This window comes from Ptychodera flava, chromosome 18 (genome assembly GCF_041260155.1).
Source record: "Ptychodera flava strain L36383 chromosome 18, AS_Pfla_20210202, whole genome shotgun sequence".
NCBI lineage: Eukaryota > Metazoa > Hemichordata > Enteropneusta > Ptychoderidae > Ptychodera > Ptychodera flava.
In genome coordinates, this window is record NC_091945.1 from 38,376,997 (window position 1) to 38,398,566 (window position 21,570).

At 38.1% G+C, this 21,570-nt stretch overlaps 1 protein-coding gene across 2 annotated transcripts in view; it reads left to right on the forward strand.

The window, feature by feature from the left end:
• The first annotated feature begins 3,710 nt into the window (after nucleotides 1-3,710).
• LOC139117753 (bifunctional arginine demethylase and lysyl-hydroxylase JMJD6-like) overlaps nucleotides 3,711-21,570 on the forward strand; it is a 34,084-nt gene continuing 16,224 nt past the window's right edge. The window contains exons 1-2 of one of the 2 annotated variants that reach the window (XM_070681015.1): nucleotides 3,711-4,650; nucleotides 18,058-18,193. In XM_070681015.1, the coding sequence (XP_070537116.1) occupies nucleotides 3,977-4,650; nucleotides 18,058-18,193 (810 nt within the window). In that variant the 5' untranslated portion in view covers nucleotides 3,711-3,976. The remainder of the gene's footprint in view (nucleotides 4,651-18,057; nucleotides 18,194-21,570) is intronic. The other variant, XM_070681016.1, reaches the window with a different exon arrangement.

Sequence of the window (21,570 nt, forward strand, 5' to 3'; positions counted from 1 at the left end):
AAAGTGCGCATTCTTATCGTGGAGCCGACCATTTCGAATAGGGGTGTTTGAGGATCAATCATAAAAAAAGTGTTCATGGACAGACTGCACGGCCAGCTGCGTTCGTAATCTAAAAAACAGCCTCGATCGTTTAGTCCTACTATTCAAAACTGAATATACACACTTTCGCTTTTCGTTTCAAAGGACACTGATCAGAAAAGAAGCTGTGATAATACCACAGGGTACCTAGGAATCTGGTTGTTGTTGTTGTTGTTGTTGTTTGTTTATTGGTCGCGTTGTTGTGATTGTTGACCAATGAAATTCGACGAACATAACTGTTGTGTTGTTGTTAATTTTTCAAACATAACGTAGATGTATTGTTGTTTATGTTTATTTTTCATGTTGTTGTTGTTGTTGTTGTTGTTGACCAATAAAATTCGAAGAACATAACTGTTGTGTTGTTGTTAATGTTTCAAACGTTACGTAGATGTCATAAGGAACGCCACAAGACACTATCATTACTTGGCCCGATACAACTACCGGGATCTGCTAACGTACTCTCTCTTCATACACTTACTAGTAAAAAGAGTGTACGTTAGCAGATAGTTGTATCGGGCCAAGTATATAAATGATAGTGTCTTGTAGCGTTTCTTATGACATCTACGAAACGTTTGAAACATTAACAACAACACAACAGTTATGTTCGTCGAATTTTATTGGTCAACAATCACAACAACGCGACAAATAAACAAACAAACAACAACAACAACAACAACAACAACCAGATTCCTACGTACCCTGTGATAATACAACATAATAATAGCATACCATGTTGTTGTCTGCCGCGGAGTGACGTCAGTAGATGAAAGGCATACGAGCGAGGTCTAAAAATGAGGTCCTAAAATAACGAGATTTTAGGTCTAAAATGAGCCCCGGGTTTTTTATCACACCCCTACCACTTTTCAGAGCAAGTACCCCCTACCCCCGGGAGAGATCAGACGATACAGAAGAGAGAATAATACAGAAATTGTGTGGAAAAAAAAGCATAACTAAATTTATGTCATCATATGTATATTGAAACTTTGAATATTGCTTTGTTGGTTGAAAAATCCGAACTTCAATGATTTGTTTTCTCTGCGCCGTGACGCAAAAATGACGTAGGAATCCGCAAGAACCCGGATGGCCCGCGGTCGAAGACAAAAAACCAAATTTCTCTCATTAGTATTAATATAAAATAAATTCAAGAGTCTTCAATTTATTTATTAAAGCATCAACAGTCAGCTAGTGAAAACAGGGTTAAGGGACTGGTCAGTTTCTTCGGCGGGGGGGGGCGGTGGATTATTTTTTGCCGATGTAAAAAAGTGGCTGACCCCCCCCTATTCCAAATTTTGAAAACAGGGTGACCCCCCTGTTCCAAATTTTGAAAACAGGGTGACCCCCCCGCACGCGACAACTGTAATATGTAATAATATAATACTGTAATATATACAATATATATATATATATATATATATATATATATATATATATATATATATATATATATATATATATATATATATATATATATATATGTTATATTCTACATACATTTATATTTTACATACATTTATATTTTAAGTCATTCTGTGCTTTAATGAAATTGTTGGCATGTCAGTTGTAAGATAGGAATTTCAAAGTGTCAATCTTAAAGTTTGAATACAGTACATTTTGAATGAGCTGTGAATGTATTTCACACTTTATATGCTTAACCAGATGTCCTGAACTGTTGTACAGAAATGGATGACAATTATTAATATCAAACAGGAAAAAGCAGTAAATCAAAAACTTTGATGGGTGTTAAGACTTGCCAGCCATCAAATTAAATCTCCTGAGAAGCCATAGAGAGCTATTTTAGCCAAATCTGATGTGTGCAGTGTCTGAGATGACCTTTTGTTGTAACATCGAAACCATAAAAGCACAGCTAATAATGATGAAAACTGCCTTTTTTAACTGTTATTTTGTTCATAAAAAGCATCTTTCTACAGAAAACCTGAGACACAAGGAAAATAGTTGCAACAATGAGAAGGAAAGATGTCATTTTTTTATCTCTAAAATAAGTCACTGTATCAAATATATATATTGTGAAATATTAGTACATGTTGCTTTCTCATACTGAATTCTCATAGAGAAAACAGAAAAGTATCAGGAATTTGTCATGCTTTTCATATAAACTGTAGATTTCATAATGGTACACTTTCACTTAGCAAACATAAAGAGATCTCTGACATATATCTCTGATTTATTAAAGTATGGCGCCCAAAGGGAGCGCCGAAAAATATGAAACATCCTGATATCTCTGATATTTCTAAGTGTATATTAAGGTCATGTACAGGGTGTGCTGAAAAATGTAATGCACTCAAAGAGCACACTCAAAAATATTGAACATGCAGATATCTCTGATATATGTATGCTTAATATGTTAATGTTGGGCGTGTTGAAAAATATATATGAATATTAACGTTACGCGCCCAAAGGGCGCGCCGAAAAATGCAACTGAATGATGAAATTTATGGCTGACACGATGCATTTTAGGCAATGATGAGCCTGCGTCAAAATTCAAAAACACACTGACCCCCCTATTGGGCATTTCAAAAACATGGTGACCCCCCTATCACCAAAGTCAAAAACAGAGTGACCCCCCCCGCCCCATGAATCCACCGCCCCCAGGCCGAAGAAACTGACCAGTCCCTTAGGCTTAACCCCTAAAGCCAATGAAAACGCAATTTCGTTGCATTTTGATCACAATGTATCAATCACATTTACACGGAAATTATGCCTCTTCTCCAATGCTTCCTCCTTATTTTTAGCCCCGCTACAGTATACTCAGTGCTGAGATGAGAAGGTTGTGTCGTTGTCATGATGACTATATCAAAATTTGCATACAACTCTGAGAGCGAAATGGGTTTTCAATAGGTCACTAAACTTTTGAGAATCACTATCGTCCATTATACCTATTTCCTTGGGTACTGAAGGTGTACAAGTATTCAGTCGCATCGAATGACTAGAAAATTCACTTCATTGGCAGAATCTTGAAAAATAACCTTTCCTTGTCTAGTTAACAAAAATCGATATCGCTGAACTAAAATATATGCATGGGCTACCAGCCATTGTCACCGGGCTACCAACTTCAGAAAATAGTATCCCAAGTGGACTACCAGGGAAAAAAGTTAATATCGAGCCCTGCAAGATAGGTTGAAAATATGGCTAAATTTATTGAAAGAGCATTTCTTCCAAGGAAAGACAGTTAGTATAACTGCGTTTAAGACGATCCATCTGCTTTACTTTCAATATTGTCATATATTTGTTACAGTGTATCGTAGTCCCTTGTGTTTCTGTTTCCAAGGGATGGGAAATTAACGTTTACTATAGTTCTGTTCTGGAAAAATGTGTTATTTGACCTCACGTCGCAAATAATAACTCATGGACCAACAATCATATATCGTCACTAAGCGTATTCTGCAGTCAAAAAATGTCAAGTTATTAATTTCCCCTTTTTTTGAAAAAATGACAGTAAATTTTTTTATGTTGCACTCATCAATAAGTTGAAATGATTTGATATATACTTTTCTGTACAGTTTTATTTTAATAATAAACGTTCATTTGAAAAATCAATATCTTCTTTTCCTTGTACTCCTCGGGCCGATGGCTATCAGAATGCTCTTGCCGTCGTATGCAACCCCCCTACTTTGTAATCGACGAACCATTAAGTTGCAGGACACGTCGCGGCGCGGCGTCGTAATACTGAAAACGGGCTGTAGTGCGTGTCTTGACATGCTTCAGTGACCTGTGACGCGTCGGGGACGGTTAAAACTCTATACGTGATATACAGGGTATATGGCCGGGTACCAGCTACTAGGTGCGTCAGTGTGCACTCAGGTACCGAGCTAGGTACTGTACACGGTACACGTAAGCCTGTATCAGAACGAGGTTGTAAGGTAAAGTGGCATTGAGAAACATGGCGGTCCCGAAGGAGGAAGTTACTAAACGTTTCAAGGATATAGCTCAGAAGGCGATTTTACTGGGATTGACATCTCACGAAATTGCAAGTTTAAACCACCTCACGAAATTGAAAATTGGTGGCAACAACAAGAAGTCAGTTTGGTGTCAGAAAATTTGGTTACTGTCCATTGTCACGGTTGCAATTGTTACTGTGTCAGCGTTGACTTTGGCTGTCGTCTTGAAACAGGAAATTGTTGACTATGAGAAGCTGGTCCAAATCTGGTTTGAACAGCGAGAGCTTGACATCGAAGAAGAACGGTGCATCGTTGACAATCCTGAATATATCCAGGACATATTTCGCCCTCCAGTTGACTGCGGTGTCTGCAGAAACGTCACAACAATCGTGAAAGTGTCTGATCTTGCGCCAACGGAATTCACAGAGCGTTACGCGTATTCATCAGTGCCTGTTGTTATCACGGATGGGGCACAAGGCTGGACTGCGCCCAAAGTTTTTAGTTTTGATTTCTTTAAATTGATTTATTCACCGGACAGCGAAGCATTGGAAAGAGTGGAAAAAGATTGCCAATTTTTTCCGTACCAGACCAATTTTGAAACTTTGGGAGATGTTTTCAATATGAGTGAAGAGAGGGCGAGTCTGTCGGAAGAAGCAGATCCATGGTATATTGGATGGTAAGTAGAGGAATCATGAAAAGACAAGTGTTGTACGTCTAGGGTCTGGTCATGGGGCCCGGGTAGCTGTGGAAAAAGTCGCTATCTGTGGCGGAGTAGCATGCGTCTTTATGCGGGTCATCAAAAGGTCAACCCTGCCACGGATGCCGCTCAGTACCCTTTTCTTGCCAGACAGTATCACTTGCCTATCAGCCAAGTCAGTAAAAAGCGGCATTAAGCCAAAACATTACGTATTTTCACCCACTTGGCTAGGTATGTTATAGCATCTATTGTCTAAAAAATCAAGTTTACAGTATTTATGTTTTCAACAGCCTTCAGTATTATGTTAAAATACACCATATGGAATATATTGTGTTTCATTAATTTTAATCATCTTGACCTGATGGTGAAATGTAGACTTGGCAGGAACGGACGCTACTCCGCCACAGATAGCTGCGTTTCCACAGTTAGGGGCCCGGGTGCCAAGATGTTATGGTGCAGTACTAACGCAAACCTTTAGATTTTGCAATGTTGAATATGCATTGCATACCCTAACAAACAAACACGACGCGACAATGCACTCAAGACTTGTTGAAGTAGATTTATGTCAACTTGTTGAAGTAGATTTATGGTGCAGCAGATGAATATTTAGAGGTTTACAGCAAGCGAGAGTGTTTGTTTGGTTGTGGATACAAGACCTCTGGGGCTAAAATGAGCATATTTGGGTGAAATAATCACATGATTATTTCCCGCCAAATATGCTAATTAGCATGTTTGGGTAAAATAATCATCTCACTTCACTCTGTGATTATTTCCTGCCAAATATGCTAATATAATAATCGCAATCATACCAATCAATAATCCAAGAACACTAGGTCAAAATTTGTAAGACAATAGTTGTAAACATAGACACAAAACAGCACAGAATAGACAGTAAATAGACGGTACACAAACAAAGTCAAATTCATGAAAGAAAGATATATGGACCTCTGGCCAAAAGACCAAGAAGTGATGTCGGGTGTTTCGAAAATAGTAAGCGCATCCTGCCCCACATGTGGCACCCGCCATATATCAATCTGTAAGACAGATAGGTAGTGGTCACTAACTAAGGCCCCATGTCACCGATGCCATCAGTGATCATTTGTCGAAGAGAGATATCGTATTTATCAACCAGCTTGCGATACCTGCCAAAAAAGCGTTTGAATGTAGAGACAAGTCTTGCTCTGGTGTAACCTTGATTTAACAGTTTGAAAGAGAGATGGCCATGTCTCTCTACAAAATCACCATATGAACTGCATGCTCTTGCATATCGAATAAGCTGGGAAATGTATACCCCATAAGCAGGTGAGAGTGGAATATTACTGATGAGGTGTGGAAAATTAATTATACTAAAGTTGAAATCATCTCTCTTGTCATATAGCCTAGTAGAAAGGTGCCATTAGAGTCAAATTCAAGTAAAATGTCCAGATATGAAGCAGAAGAGGCCGTTTCTGTAGTCTCTTTAATCTCCAATTCTGGAGGATAAATCATAGCGAGATATTTACTGAATTCAGAGTTATTCAATGAAATAACATCGTCTATGTATCTAAATGTAAGGTTGAAAGTACGAGCTACAGAGACCTTTTTCTGCTTGATAAGGTTCTGGATAAATTCTGCCTCGTATGAGAACAGAAATAAGTCGGCAAGTAGGGACCACAGTTAGTGCCCATGGGAATTCCTATACACTGTTGGAAAATGTGTCCTCCAAATTCAACAAATATGTTGTCAATGAGGAAATCAAGCATACTGATAATGTCTTTCTCGGTATAAAACACTTTAGCGTTAGTAATATTTTTAACAAAATATGTAGAATTATACCCTAATACCACATATTTGTAACGGCGTGAACCGTTTTTGTAGAAAAATGCTTGGTTGATGATGTTTTTCAAGCGTTCTTTCAATTTATCATGTGGTATTGTGGTATACAATGTGGAAAAATCGAAAGTTTTAATAGATGTTATTTTTGAAACAGATCTTGATTTCAAATTTTCCAAGAGTTCCTTCGAATTTTTTAATATCCACATTTGATTTATACCACTCCGAGAAAAGACAACATCACAGTATGATTGAAGTATGCTAACCCCAAAGGTCTTATATCAGCAACCAAATACCACCTATTAAAGAGACAATATTTGTATCCTTGGATTTTTTTTTCATTTTTTTGATGACTGAAATCCCCAGTCAAATCAATAGGAGACCTAAATTGTGACTGGACAGCTTCAAGGATATGTAAAACCACCTTTTTGCTTACGGCAAGGTTCAATGCTGGTAAGGGCGTCTGCGCGATTTGAACCAACCGCCATGATTGAACCCCAGCACATGACCAATATTACTAAGCATATGTCAACCATCAAAGTACAGCTAGAACGTTGATCGGCCGTCACCTACACACTAACTTCAGCACAGTGTATATCGAGGAGCACACAGCACATAAACAAATGCATGTCTCACAAACTACTGTCAAATAGTGTTCAGGGCATTTGCTTGTAAGTTCGATTTTAGTATCGATGACACGGACTGTGAAACAGAAATAAAACCATAGACGCAATTGGGTCAATCCCTGGCGAGGAGCTGATGAACAGTTCATGAATAGTGCATGAATTTAGTTCATGCACTATTCATTAAATGAACATGAATAGTTATGAATGTGCATGAACGTTAAATTGAACAGAACTTTTGATGAACAATGATGAATTTTGAAATTCATCAAAAATTCATCAAAATATGATTCATGAAATATTCATCAAACAGTAGTCTTCATTTATTCATGATATATTCACCACCAACATGTGCATGATGTTCATCAAAAATTCTGTTCACTTTAACGTTCATGCACATTCATGAACTATTCATGTCCATGTCCTCTCATGAATTCATGCACTATTCCTGAACTATTCGTGAAATATTCATCACATGTTCATAACAATGTAGTGAATATTTGATGAATATTTCATGCAACAAAGTGATGAATAATTCATGAACCATGTCTATAATTGTTCATAATTTATTCACTTACAAAGTCCATGAAATATTCATCACCTGTTCCTCATGTTCATCAAAAATTCTGTTCAATTTAATGTTCATGCACGTGCATGAACTATTCATGTCCATGCCATTCATGTATTATTCATAAAATATTCATCACATGTTCGTAACAATGTTACTGAATATATCATGAATATTTCATGCAAAAAGTTGGGGAATAATTCATGAAATATATCTATGAATTGTTCATAATATATTCACTAACTTATTGCATGAAACATTCATCATTATAACACCACTACTGATTATTTGATGAATATTTCATGGAATGTATTGGTGAATTTATTGTGAATTATTCATGGACCTGATTCATGAATTATTCACAGTATATTCACAAACAACAACATGAAATATTCATCAGAGATTCATCATCGTCAATGACAATGAGTTCATAAATTGTTCATGAATCATGTTCATGAATACTACATAAGCACAATTCATGAATTATTCATAATGTATTCATCTACAAATTGTATGAAATATTCCTGTTCATCATCAATGTCAGTGAATATTGATGAATATTTCATGTAGTGCTTTGGTGAATATATTCTGAATAATTAATGCATTATTCAGAAGTAGGATTTTTGAATTACTCAAGATATATTCACCAAAAAAACTTCATAAAATAGTCATCACATGTTCATGAACGTAATGAATACCTCATGCAATATGCGGTAAATATAGCTGTACAGTGAATAATTCATGAAACATTTCAATGAAGAGTGCATTCACAATAATTGTGGTATCCAAACTGATAAGAATAACTGAACCATGTATATTATGTGTAAATAAAGACACACATGCTTGTTTAAAATTAAAACAACACTGTTGCATGTGGATTTCTTGTTATATCATATTTTATTCAAAGTCAATGGCCAGAGAATGAGCAAGCCTGAAAAGGCTCCAAATTGAATGAACAGTCTATGATACTCCCGTTTCTCCCAAGCTGCCAATTTAAAAGTCTTTAGTGTTTTACTGAATATTGTTAACAACGAATCTGAGGAAAGAAATCAAGAATTATTTGAAAGTGAGACAAAAACTATTTGAAAAATTGAAGCAAAGAAACCAAATGCAGTGAATATATGTATGGGTCAGAGAAGTTTTAAATATCGATCATCACAAGTCTAGAATTCTGTACTTGGTGCATTAAGACATGCTCCAAATATAACAACGTTTAAGGTGAAAGTGAAACAATTCATAAAAGAAAATGTTCCTCTGTAATTAGCGTTCTTTGTATTGAGATTTTTGCTCTTTCTATTGATATTCTGCTACCTTTTTTCCTCTGTATTTTTGAGCCCTGAAGAAAATTACTCTTTGTGTAGTTTAGTCGCTCAGTAAAGGTGTAATTAATAAAATAAAATAATACATAAATGAATAAAAATAACTAATATATCCCATTCAGTTTGGTATTTACGTTCAGCACTTGTGAAATGAAAATGAATCAGTTCTCAACGAAAACTTATTTTTGGTTCAATATAGGCTATATTTAGCGTTACAATGATTGTAGAGTAAATAATTTAATGACGATGTACAGATGTACGGTACACTGATTTACCTATCCAACTGATATCTTGAAACGGTAGAATTTAACCAGGCCAAAGCTCAGCCAAATTTATATCTCTAGCTGGACAAACTAGTTTAGTACTGGGTTAACCTATCTCAAGTCATTTAGGCATGAAATAAGGAGCAGCCACATAGTCGTACAACATAACACGCAACATATATGTGTTACTAGTTGCATCAAGTCATCAACGGCTACATACAATTTAGCAATTCTTTTCTTCAAAAACCACTAATTTTACTCTAAGATAACAATTACTGTTACAGTACTGATCGATCTCCAAATAAAGGGAGTTAAACTTGCTTTCAGAATAAATAACTCGTATTAAACTCTTTCCAAATACTCTTCACTTTCTATAGAAATTATTACCACTGAGGTACGTCAGACTCGACCACGTAGCTCAGAAATATGGATAATTCACACACGACTTTAAACTCTTGACAGTGGGGATTTGGCCGGGCGGTTGTCTGTTGCTTCTCCGCTAGGTGACTAGATACAGGATACTGTATTTTGTGGGTTTGAACTCCGATTGAAGACACCGTATGTTGTCAATGTGAATCTTGTTCATCAATGAACGCGATTGTCAGTCCGGTACAATGTCTGTGCGTAGAAATCGGCAACAACACACACTATCCACCGCAGACCCATGGCAATACCATGTGCGCAGCCATTTTGAATTTTGTTTACTTCCGCTCGTATCCACAGAAACACTCATATGAATTGATGAAGTCTTTACAACTCAAACTGTGTGCATCGGCAATGCTCAGAGAAACAATCACAGAAAATGGTCTCTTGTTAATCAAAGACATCTGACCGTACCTATGCACTACGTAAAGTTTGAAGTGAGCACACACCTTGCTGTAGAAATACTAAATTTCAACTCACGGCAATACATCTCTGCGTACAGTAACTGTATATCGCACATATACGTACACGGCTTTCACTTGCTAGCGATGTGATGTCCGTTCGATCGACCAAGTAGGATGGTTTTAGAGTTTACAAAATAGTCCGATCCGTATAAAGTTTGATCTCTATCAATACATCAGTCTTCATGTATATTCATCGCCTTGAGAAAAACTCCAAACTGTAGACACTAGAAGGTTTCCGGTCTCGCTGTGCTTCACCGTGCACGGTATGCACACCTCGTACTTCTCAGAAAATATAGTCTGCATATTACTGCTTTTCGTGTTCACAAATTTTGAACTCTGTCTCGTCCCTGGTACTATGTACACATTTTTGCGACACCGTGATGTCATTTGGCGAGCGATTTCACAGAAAGATCACAAAACTATCTGCTAAATATTAAAGAAACTCCTTTGGTCATAAATACCCAGCTGGCAGCCGACGATACAGAAATCATACTTCGTGCCGTTCAAGCCTTATGATGCCATGGAAGGGCGATCTATAAATCATTACGCAATTGATAACAAAGTCCTGTTTTTCAACGCTGGAATTGTCGATTGTCTATCTGCTTCACACCGTTAGTTTTCATACTAGACATAGAATTTAATTTATTAGTTCAATAAAACTGGTTATATTTCTTATATTAAGACTCAAAAGAGAATAAAATTCTATGCGCATGAAGAATTGATATCAATGCGCGAAGTGAACTTACTATTATAAGCGTGACCCGATAGTAAACATGTTGGTTGTAAACAGCTGGGCTAGCCGCGATGGCAAAGTAGCCGTACTCGATTTTCGTACGGCAGCTCAGGATGAAGTGTAATTCTAACCCTCTCATCTATGCTCGGCAATATAGCTGTCATGCTGAAAACATTTAGTACAAAAATCTTCACCTCAAGGGGCTCAATGGGCTAGTGATACAGGTGACTATATATCCACCACAGGCATTCGACTCAATGCAAGCAAACCGTTGCGACAGATGCAACCAGTAAGTACAAAGTACTGTAAGTACTGGTTGCATCAGTGACATTTTGCCAGCATTGAGTCGAATGCCTGTGATATCTTAGCCCTGCGTTACGATGCTGTGTCCATACAACGCCGGGATCACGCAGGGCTATGGGATCTACATTTTACATGTATACAATGAAGGCAGTAGCTGTGACCATGGGTGTAAAACACGACCGGCATGCAGTAACTTATATCTCCATCACTGCCAGACATTTATGCATTGACAGCAATTACTGTTTCTACAAAGAAATAATCTCTTCTGTCGATACTTTAAAGGTAGGCATTTGCAGTAACAAAAGTCTATGACCCCTTGTAGCTTGTTTTCAATGAGGATATAAGGGTAAGACGTATGTTGCGTTCAGACTTTCACAGAAATTATAGGGTTAAACTTGCAAGACTGACAAGTTCACAAGATATTCATGATTTTGTTGTTTCATGCACTTCATTATTCATCAACATTCATTAGAAATTCATCATTATACTTCATGAGTTATTTATGAATTTTCAGGAATACATCGAATTCATCAAAATTTCATAAAAAATTTGCTTCATGAGCTTGACAGTTCATTGAAATTCATTATAAGGTTCATCTTTATGTGTGATGAATTCCTTATGAACACATCTAGTCCGTGATTTATTCATGAAATCTCATTGTGATATTTTCATGAACTTTTTAAATTCATCAAAGATCTTGAAATTGTCATCAACAATGACATCAATGGTTCAACAAATTGCAAGACTGACAGGTTCACCAGATAAACAATTCATGAATTTTTGTTTCATGCACTTCATTATTCATTAAACATTCATGAGAAATTCATCATTATTCTTCATGAGTCATATATGAATTTTCAAGAATACTTCGAATTCATCAAAATTTCATAAAACTTTTGCTTCATGCACTTGATCGTTCATTAAAATCCATCATAAGTTCATCTTTATGTGTGAGGAATTTTTTATGAACACATGTCTAGTTCATGATTTATTCATTAATTTAAATTTCACTCATGACCTTTGGTGAGTTTAATAAGTTCATGAAAAATTCACAATGAAATTTCATGAATAATGAGATGAATGTTTCATGAATTTTTAATGTACTGAAGAGCAATTCACAAAATGTGCATCAAAGGTTCATGCACATATTTTCTTATTCATCAATGTTCATCAAATGTTCATGCACAGGAGTTTTGTGGTACAAGCCAAAATAATACATGAACTGACAGGTGAATTTTTTATGAATTACGATGAATAGTTCATGAATGTTCATGAATGTTCATAAAGTCATGAATTTTTCTTCGCCGGGGATGGTAAAACTAAAACGATGTCAGATTGTTGTGGTGACAGAGTAATGCATTTTCTGTGCATTTGATCGTTAGCAAATCTTGGTCAACTTTTGAGATTTTTAGGGCCTTTTCTTGCCATTACGTTGGTTCGTGTTACAAACACAACATAATCACTTGTTGAACTTTGAAACATCGCACTCGGACTGAACAGTGCACGGTGTAGCATCTGTGACATCGTGACACCGTACCGGGTGGGTACTGTACTGTCAATTTACACTGCTTGCCATTGGAGTCACCTCACGACACACAAGATCTGTTCGAATTTTGTTATTCTCTGTGCATCGTGTAATTATTTGTATCAGTTGAATCGCATTTCAAACCAAAAGTGATAACTTCGCAATGACAGTTGCCTTGACCCTATACATCGCTTACGGCCTCTGTGCCTCTGACCCACTCCCAAAAGTGGGCTTTGCGTAAGTTTAGAAGTGTAGCTGAGCACATCGTGTACCTAGCCCTGTGTGTAGGTCTGTGTGTTCCTGGCGTTATATGGCCTCCAAGCCATATACGCCGGGAACACACAGACTTGTACGCAGGGCAAATGGTGTACCCAGGCAAGGCGGGTGTGCTAAAAAATGAAACTCAGTGTGAGTTTGGGATTAAAAATGGGTTGTTTTTGGTGGAGAAACTGCGCCCCGCTGCAACCGAGGTGCTGCCAGCGATTTGGCACAGCCCTGCCATGCAGAGCTCGCTTTCATCCAACAATGTACATGACGTACGTGTCAGTTGCCAAAGTATATTGCTTCAATCATAGACAGAGGCCCCTCTACTGTCTATGCTTCAATTTCGCGATCACCTCGACAATAACCTGATCTACTGAAGTTTATCCCTTCATTTTACTCTGTTTTGACATTTCTATGCCCACAGGCTTTGGGCAAGTCTACATATGGAGGTACAAATGAGACGAAAAAAGTCTGCAATTATAGGCCTTGTCGTCGGCTTCTTGCAGTTTGTAGGCATTTGAAATGCCCATTCCAAAAATGTGCTCTGTAGCAGCAAAATATGGTGTATCTAAGAGCAGGATTGGCCGTCAAGATCTCCATGAAAAACTGACCGTCAAAATGTAACTGAGCAAATGGCATCGGTAATAGAAAATCCCGAGACTGCTACACTGCACTCTCGACTTTGACTTCGTGTGGTTTATTTTTTTTACACGCGAATGCTTACAGCGGTCTAGATTGTAGTTAGCAGTGTGGTCTGATCGCAGGTCAATGCTTGCCAACTCTGGGGTAAAAAGTAGCCCACCATTAACCCCTGACCCAAGGTTTTTCTATACAGTGTACGCAAACGGGATAGAAGTTGTCTATGGTTGACAGCTTTATAGCTTTTAGCAGTGTGGTCTGATCACAGGTCAGCTCCACCTGATGTCTATATCCATTCTATAAAGATCAACGAGTCACCGTCGAAGAGAACAAGCAAGTCTATGTTTCCCTTTCCTGTGTCTGATCGTAAATCCCGCACTGCACCCTTTTATGATCGATATGGACAAACACGCAAACAAAACACTATCGTACTCATTAAAATAAACTTCCCTGCATAGTCATAGTCATCACTTGCCTGAAAGTGATGTGGACCTGTTTTCAACTTGACAACGTTGGGATTTTAAAAATTATCACATTATTTGTTTGATGTATAAGAAATAAGGCTTTAACTGCATCAAAATCAATAAATTGCATAAGTGATTAAATGGGCTGGTTGCTGATAAAAATCATTCTATTCCTTACATGACCAGGGCTTTCATTAACAGCCGTCAGGTGGCGATTTTTTGCCGCCTGACAACGGAGGATGGCCGGTTGAAAACACATATCGATATCCCTTCTTTCACCGGATTATTGGCGTTTACATATAAAACAGAACGATCGGCGGTTTAAGTAAAACACCGATCCTTCCCTTAAAGTTACATGTGAAAATGTGATTTACGCTTCGAATCTATAACGCGAACTTGCCTCGGAAGCTTACTTCAGCATACAACTGGAAAGCTTCACTTTGAGTCAGATAATGCTATGATCTAATTGTCCAATCAAGTCGATTGACATTGATGCGTTGCGTCATCTGATTGGTTTATGTCTACTATCGTCAAATGTCGGATCCTCTGATTCGTCTATTGTGTACTACTGGTTCACCTTAATACCATTTCAAGCGACCGGCGATGACTTTGTTTGACTTACAGGGGTCGGGAGGAAAGAAAAGGTAATTTTTACCTTCTCGTGTCTATTTATAGACAGAGAAGGTATTAGAGTTGAAAACCAATATGCTGCTGTCAAGAACTTCCGTCTGTCAAGACTTCCGTCTGTCAAGATCCGTTGACGGCATGCCATTGTGATGGGTCATATCATAAACTGGTGGGGGTGTTCATGGCTCAGGTTGAGGTGTGGGAGAACGATTTTGAGCTATGACAAAAATCAAAAGGGACTTAGCGGCATAGCCACAGTGTTAAGCCTTTCTCCAAGGTTTCTTAGTTGACTACAATCTATTACAGACTACTGAGCTGACGTTAGGGGTACTCACTTTGTGTTTGCTCACTCTGTGAGCGCTAGTGTTTGGTACTGAGTTGCGTGGATATCCCCTCATGGCCTCACGTAATATGGGCCTGTTGCATAATCTGCAGAGATGATCATATGCCTCCGAGTCTGAAAACTGTCATTGTGTAAGCCTGTCGGCATTTCCTTGCATTTTTTCTCATTTAATTTTGCAAAATATCGGCGAGTACGTCAATATTTCAAGATAACCCTTTCTTCCCAATCGTTTCCTGGGGTTTCAGAGTCATATGAACGAAAATGAGTGAAAGTTTTAGACAGGAAAATCGGATGCCGGCCATGTTCAATGTTTACAGTACAATCAGAAGTTTAAGTGGAGGAATTAACCAACAAACACAGGAGTGTTCATGATGCCCGCCCTCTAGAGGCAGACCCTCCTATATGAAGTACCACATTTGATGCTTGTGGAAAGCTTGACCACACAATGGAGCATTTAAACTTTTAGAAAATGACAAACTGAATAAGAAGGTATTCAGAAAATGTCAAATACTGAGGAAAAATGCGCAAATATTCAAAATAAACAGGTTAACTGATTGGTCAGCTATAAAAACAATGAAAATGTTTATGATCAAAAGTTTTTGAGATGCGCACATTTTAACAAATACAGAAATTATTAACATTATAAATATAAGACCAAACTATTTTTTCAGGGATGGGACAGGTTTGAAATGAGGGGTGAGAGACAAAGGCACTCCTATTGCTGCATGTGGATGCAGCCACACCATTTCATTTACAGCATACTTATTCACTGTGTTGTGTTCAAGTTCCATATTGTACTGACTGTCATACAAGGATAACATAAGCAAATCAAATCAAATTAGAAAAGGATCAATGCTGTTGTGTGGATTTTGCTGAACATGGCTGATATTTCGCCCTATATATTTGGTATCCAGCAAAGGCATATTTTGATGTAAAGTCAAAATTAACACTACATTGCTGACAATATATTTTACCGTTTCTGCATGAATTTTTCTTTTTTAAATTATAGTATATTAGTACTTCAAACAGATTAACAGTTATCGTGATGTCAACCCATAATTTTATATCACAAAGACTGTAATTCTGCCAATTTTTTTGTTTTTCAGTCATTTTATAAAGTTTGCACTGCACAAGATGATTGAACAAATTGCAATGTTTGAATTTGTAAACTCAAAGAATAAAAATCCTTTGGTCACAAATTAAATTATTTTTTGAAAAGAATTTACTCTTAAACACTTTTAGTATATATTCTTTACACGGTCATGTATTTCAAGGAAAATATGCCTATTAAAAACAGTAATTTCTTCACTTTCAATTTTTTTTCAATACTATGACAATTATCAGCCATGAGGTTATACAAACACAAGACCAGATAGGCGTTTTTCATCATTTCCACAGGACTCTTTGGAAAATCCATTAAAAACAGTTAAAAGTGACTGGAAATGATCACTTGGTATACATTTAATTTACAGATGCAGGTTGTGTATTTCACATGCACTCAGGTCAGTAAGGAAGTGCGTCATTACTATTTTGGACTGTTAATTCTTATTTCTGAATTGTTTAACTTTTTTCCACATTGAACTATCTTTAGGCACTTTATACAGTAGCTTAGAATTTTTTTGATTGATGTATTTAATCATCTTTTGGGTTCTTTGGGTCCATATCCCACCTCATGCCCCTACATCATCAACTATTTACCAACAACTCTATGCCAACAACCAATTACCTGACCTGGCCACACATTAGAGAAGGTACAGCGTCATTGACGGTAATTTTTAATTGTTTCAAATTTCTTGAAAGTCAAGAATTTATGCCACGATAAGGATTTACAATGGAATACAGACGTTTACGTAGTTGCAATCTCGGATTTACCAGGTTCACTGAATGAAACCGTATAATGCCATGAGGCTAGTATATGGTGGAGAACGTCTGGGGATTGAGCGGCGAGAGAAACAATCAATCACTAAGAGTAAAGCTAATTTGCTAAACGATATTTTATCTTGAATAGTGAGTCGAATGAGTCATAAAATACTCATATTTTTAATGTTCAATGCGAAAAATGTTGGACTTTTTTCCTGTTTCTAATTTGTTTCATGCTGTACTCATGTTGACTGTGACTGTAAGCTTACAAGTCTCCACTTTCAAGCGTGGCCTCAGCATCTGAACTTAAAGTTTGGTTCAACAAATTTTACTCCGGTGTTGTTGTATACTATATTGATCACATGAGATAACTTTTACTGTTCAATTCGTATTAAATTGATCACATGAGCTAATTTTTACTGTTTGATTCATATTATTTTTATGATATGTAATAAAGGGAAAGTGGCTCCACACATCACCTAGATAGTATACTATTTGTGTCGTTATCTGTGTTTATGATTGTTTTGTTTTGTTTTGTTTTGTTTTTGTGGCTCTTGATGAAGATAAGCCATGGCGAGACGTAGCTGTAACCTGGCTGTCAAATGACAGAGTGACCTTTGACGCTACGTTTCGAAAACTGTGTGCGATCTCTTTCTCAGTCACTTTTTGGTACTTGCCCTCCTTGGATTATTGTTTCTGTTTTTGTTTTAATGATTTTACACAAAAAACAGCTATCAAACTTCATAAAATGCAGAATACATGTAAATTTATTCCTAAAATGGATAGAAAGGCATCTGGAAAGCCACAAAATAGCCGCAAAAAAGCCATAAAATCTCAAAATTTTCGGGGGGGGGGACCCCCCTAAAACCCCCTTCATGAAGGGGCACATCCCCCCTCTCGAGCTGTCCCCCTTACCAATGACATTCAGTCATCGGCCGCATTGACCTTCGGTCGCTGCCTTAACTAGCCGCCTGATAAATGTTTTCAGCCTGTTGATAAAAAACTTAATGAAACCTCTGCATGACATCCCAAACAAGAGAATATGGCAGGACACCATTTGCCTCCCTGACATTGGGTAAATGGTCACCTGCCCATGGGCACATGGTCCATTATTTTGGCTGTAATATACATGTTGTATTATCTCTCGCAATTACAGGAGCAACTGTGATCCATCAGCAGCAAATGCACTCAGAGAACATTACCGTAGACCTTACTTCATCCCACAAGAATCTGAATCAAGTAAAACTGACTGGATATTTATGGGCAGTCCAGGCTACGGGGCAGGCATGCATGTAAGTTCAGTGTCATAATTTGAATCTCATTGTATTCTTACAGTGGTTTGCTTTGACGCATTGACATTTCTTTTCTATTCTATGAGGAAATATATCCTATCCTATCCTATCCTAATTATCAGCTGAGCAGTAATTCCAATCAATCACAGAGAAATCAACTCTACCAAAGTTGAAACATTGCTTTGCAGGGTGTAGGTCTGGTCAAAACAACTACACCTGAAAACATGTGATATGACTTACAGTGCGTGGACATATGCGGTGTTATTTTGACTATGACTGACCTCCTGCTAGTCAATATTTCAACTTTTGCAGAGTTGATTCCTATGTATTACCGCCTATCTGACAGTTAAGCCTGACAATGTTGATAACACTTCAATTTAGACAATATGTGTAGTTGTAATTCAATGGGTCAACACAAACCACTGTATCTGAATCTCATGACGTTAACCTTTCGAGTGCCAAAGTCTATTTATGTCCCCTACATAAAATAAACCCCTGTCAATTTTTCTCAGTTTTTTGCAAAAATTTTGAGAAAAGACTGTAGTCAATGAAATGTGATGTCCATTCGGTCAAACTTTATCAAAAAATTACAGAAAAATTCATAAAAATTGGTAAAATTTTGCACTAAAACTTTGGCGGGAGAAAATAACAGCGCTCAAAGGGTTAATCTTTCCGAACAAACCTGCTACCTTGGTACTCAACATCTACGATTTTACCCCAGACGAAATTTGAAAACAAAACATTATCGCTGTGAAAGTTTGTTCAATGTTCAAAACATGTTTTATTAAAATGAAATATTGTCTCCATAAATCTGTATGCATAAAACTCAGAGGGCTTTTGTTGATATGATGTTGTTTTATCAACGACAACTGATGCTGGAAAAATATCAAATGTGATCATGCCAACTAGAATCAATAAAACTTCTGATGTGAAACCGAAAATGCAAAGTAATGTCTGCATGGTTCGCATCACTATTGTAACAAAAGCTGAAAACAGACAAAGCGCCCTTGTCCGTTATCCTCCCAAGTCAGTAGAAAACCGCCCCATAATATGTGCCTGCAAAAGATTGGCTCTCCTGCATGTTATCCTGCCAGGCATTTTGGCAGAAATCGCCCATTTTCAGGGTAGTTTTAGCCGTACTTATACGTGTTAGACTTCGATAATTTCTACATGCCCGTAGACAGGGGAAGAAGCTCAAGGGTTGCTGCAGAAAAAAATTGAGGTCACCGGCTTTGTTTGCCCCTGGGAGTGCGTCATTTTTATTGCCGTTTCATGTTTATTTTTTCGGAAATAAACTCCTTCAGTATTACGCACGTCCGCTAGGCACAAACATCACCTCACTCGTCTGTTAGTCAGAGACCCTGAGGGTCGTGCTAGGGGTGCAGAAGCACCGTCAAACCTGTCCTGTTTCCCCAGGGTAGGGTCAATTGAATACGTACCTTAAACGACTTGGCAGTGTAGCACAAAAACTACGTTTTTGCCGTTGTATTAACGACATGGCTGAGCCATTGAAGCACAGCTCAACGTAGTTTAGCCAGCTCAGTTGGGAGTTGGCTTACAAGTGTTACCGTTCATTACTGACTTAATCGAGTGGTCCTCAGTCAGGTACGGGTTTGTACCGACATGGCTTGGGCTGCAGCTAACCAGTGATAACCAGTCACTACACTCAAGTCTTCAGTTCACTTTTGCGATGCACGGGTGCAACGCAATATGCTTCCATTTTTCTAGCCATCAACGTGTCCACATGCCTGGCAGCCATATTGTACTGCTAGCTGGTTTGCATAACAAAAGCAGTCCCTGCTAACTGCAGGCGGTATCCCCGTAGCATATTGACCTTATGTCACCTTTTGAATTCTCTGTACGCAAACAGCGTACGTAGTTACTAATGCATCGGCAAGAGGATACGTTTGCCTGCAAACCAGAGCCAATACTTCGGACGATGGAATAAATAAAAAATCCAAAGCTACGTCCATTGAATGGCACGGCCAAGGCGGTGAAGGACGTTGCCTGGCTTGAACTTGCAGAGCTGAAGCCCAGCTTAGTACGTCGGACACCAGTTTGTAATGGTATTTCCGAGTCGTTCATATCCGTTCCATCGGAGGAACAAGTCGAGCCGTCCCGTCAAAAATACGTTCTCATTTTCAGTCACGCACAACTGAATAAGTGACTTTCGTCTCGCACCATCGGCATATCTGCCAAGTCGTTTGCAAGAGGTAGCCTTCTAGATTAGCATTGCCGAGTTGGTCAAGTTCGGCAGCAATCTCTATAGTGCCAGGCAGCCAAGTACGTCCAACTCCGCCAGAAAACATCACCATGCTATCCTGCCAAGTCCGCTAAAAGCGGTAAAAAAAACCCAGCCCCCCTCGGGTGTGGGGACTGGCGGACAGGTTTCTGCACCTTTCCCTGTCTATCGACTCCCTGCGAACCCATTTCGAGGGGAAAAGGCGTTCCTTGTCAGAAAACCTCTCCTCGGATGACCCCTAAACGCACAGGGGATAGCAAAACGTAGTGCCGTCGACTTGGCAGGAAAGGGGGTACCCAAAAAGGGCCCGATTTCCACCGGGTTGGGAGAATAACGGTCACCAGTGCTTAGATTCTGGCTACACCGAATTTCAAGCGGATTTTCACCGACTTGGCAGGAAAAGGGTTAAGATTGTGAAAGAGACATATCCCTGCAACGAAGTGAATTTGTTGACAGCAGAAGTCTCTTAGATGATCCATTCCTTCACATTCATCTGAGTTGCTGATCATGCAGCAATTGAGAGATCAATTTATCACAATTTATATTCTGACTTGTTGCTATTTTTGATATGAAAGGAGTTCAATGAAGCTGCTGTTACTTTGCCTTTGACCCCTCTTAGCATTATCGAATTTCTTCGCATTAGTGCACATGCCAGTTCTCGCACTCAAATTTCAATGATGGTGTTCTGGCAGATGCCAATCCTGAATTCTTGCATGTTTTTAGGGGATGGGAAAATGAGTAACTTGAAAATCATCGTTTATGATGAAAGAAGCAGCAAGATATTAGCCAGTTCATATTTTACAAGCAATCGACATTTTATGTTTCTATAAGAAACTACAAGTAACTTTAATTTATGCAATAAATAAAAAGAAAATAAAATACAACATTTTAATTTCCATGCATGAGAAAATTTGCCAATTTACAAATTTCCCATTTCAATTATGCAAAGTGGTGGCGAAGTTGATGAACTCAACCACGTAAAGACAATCAGTAGGTGTGTGAACCATCATAAATACAGTGCAGTCTGCTCATTTGCTCGAATAATGAGAGATATGTCAATGACCATGCTCATTGGCTAAGTAATCAGGTCTGTCAATGACCATACTCATTGGTTGAGTAATGAAAGGCCTGTCAA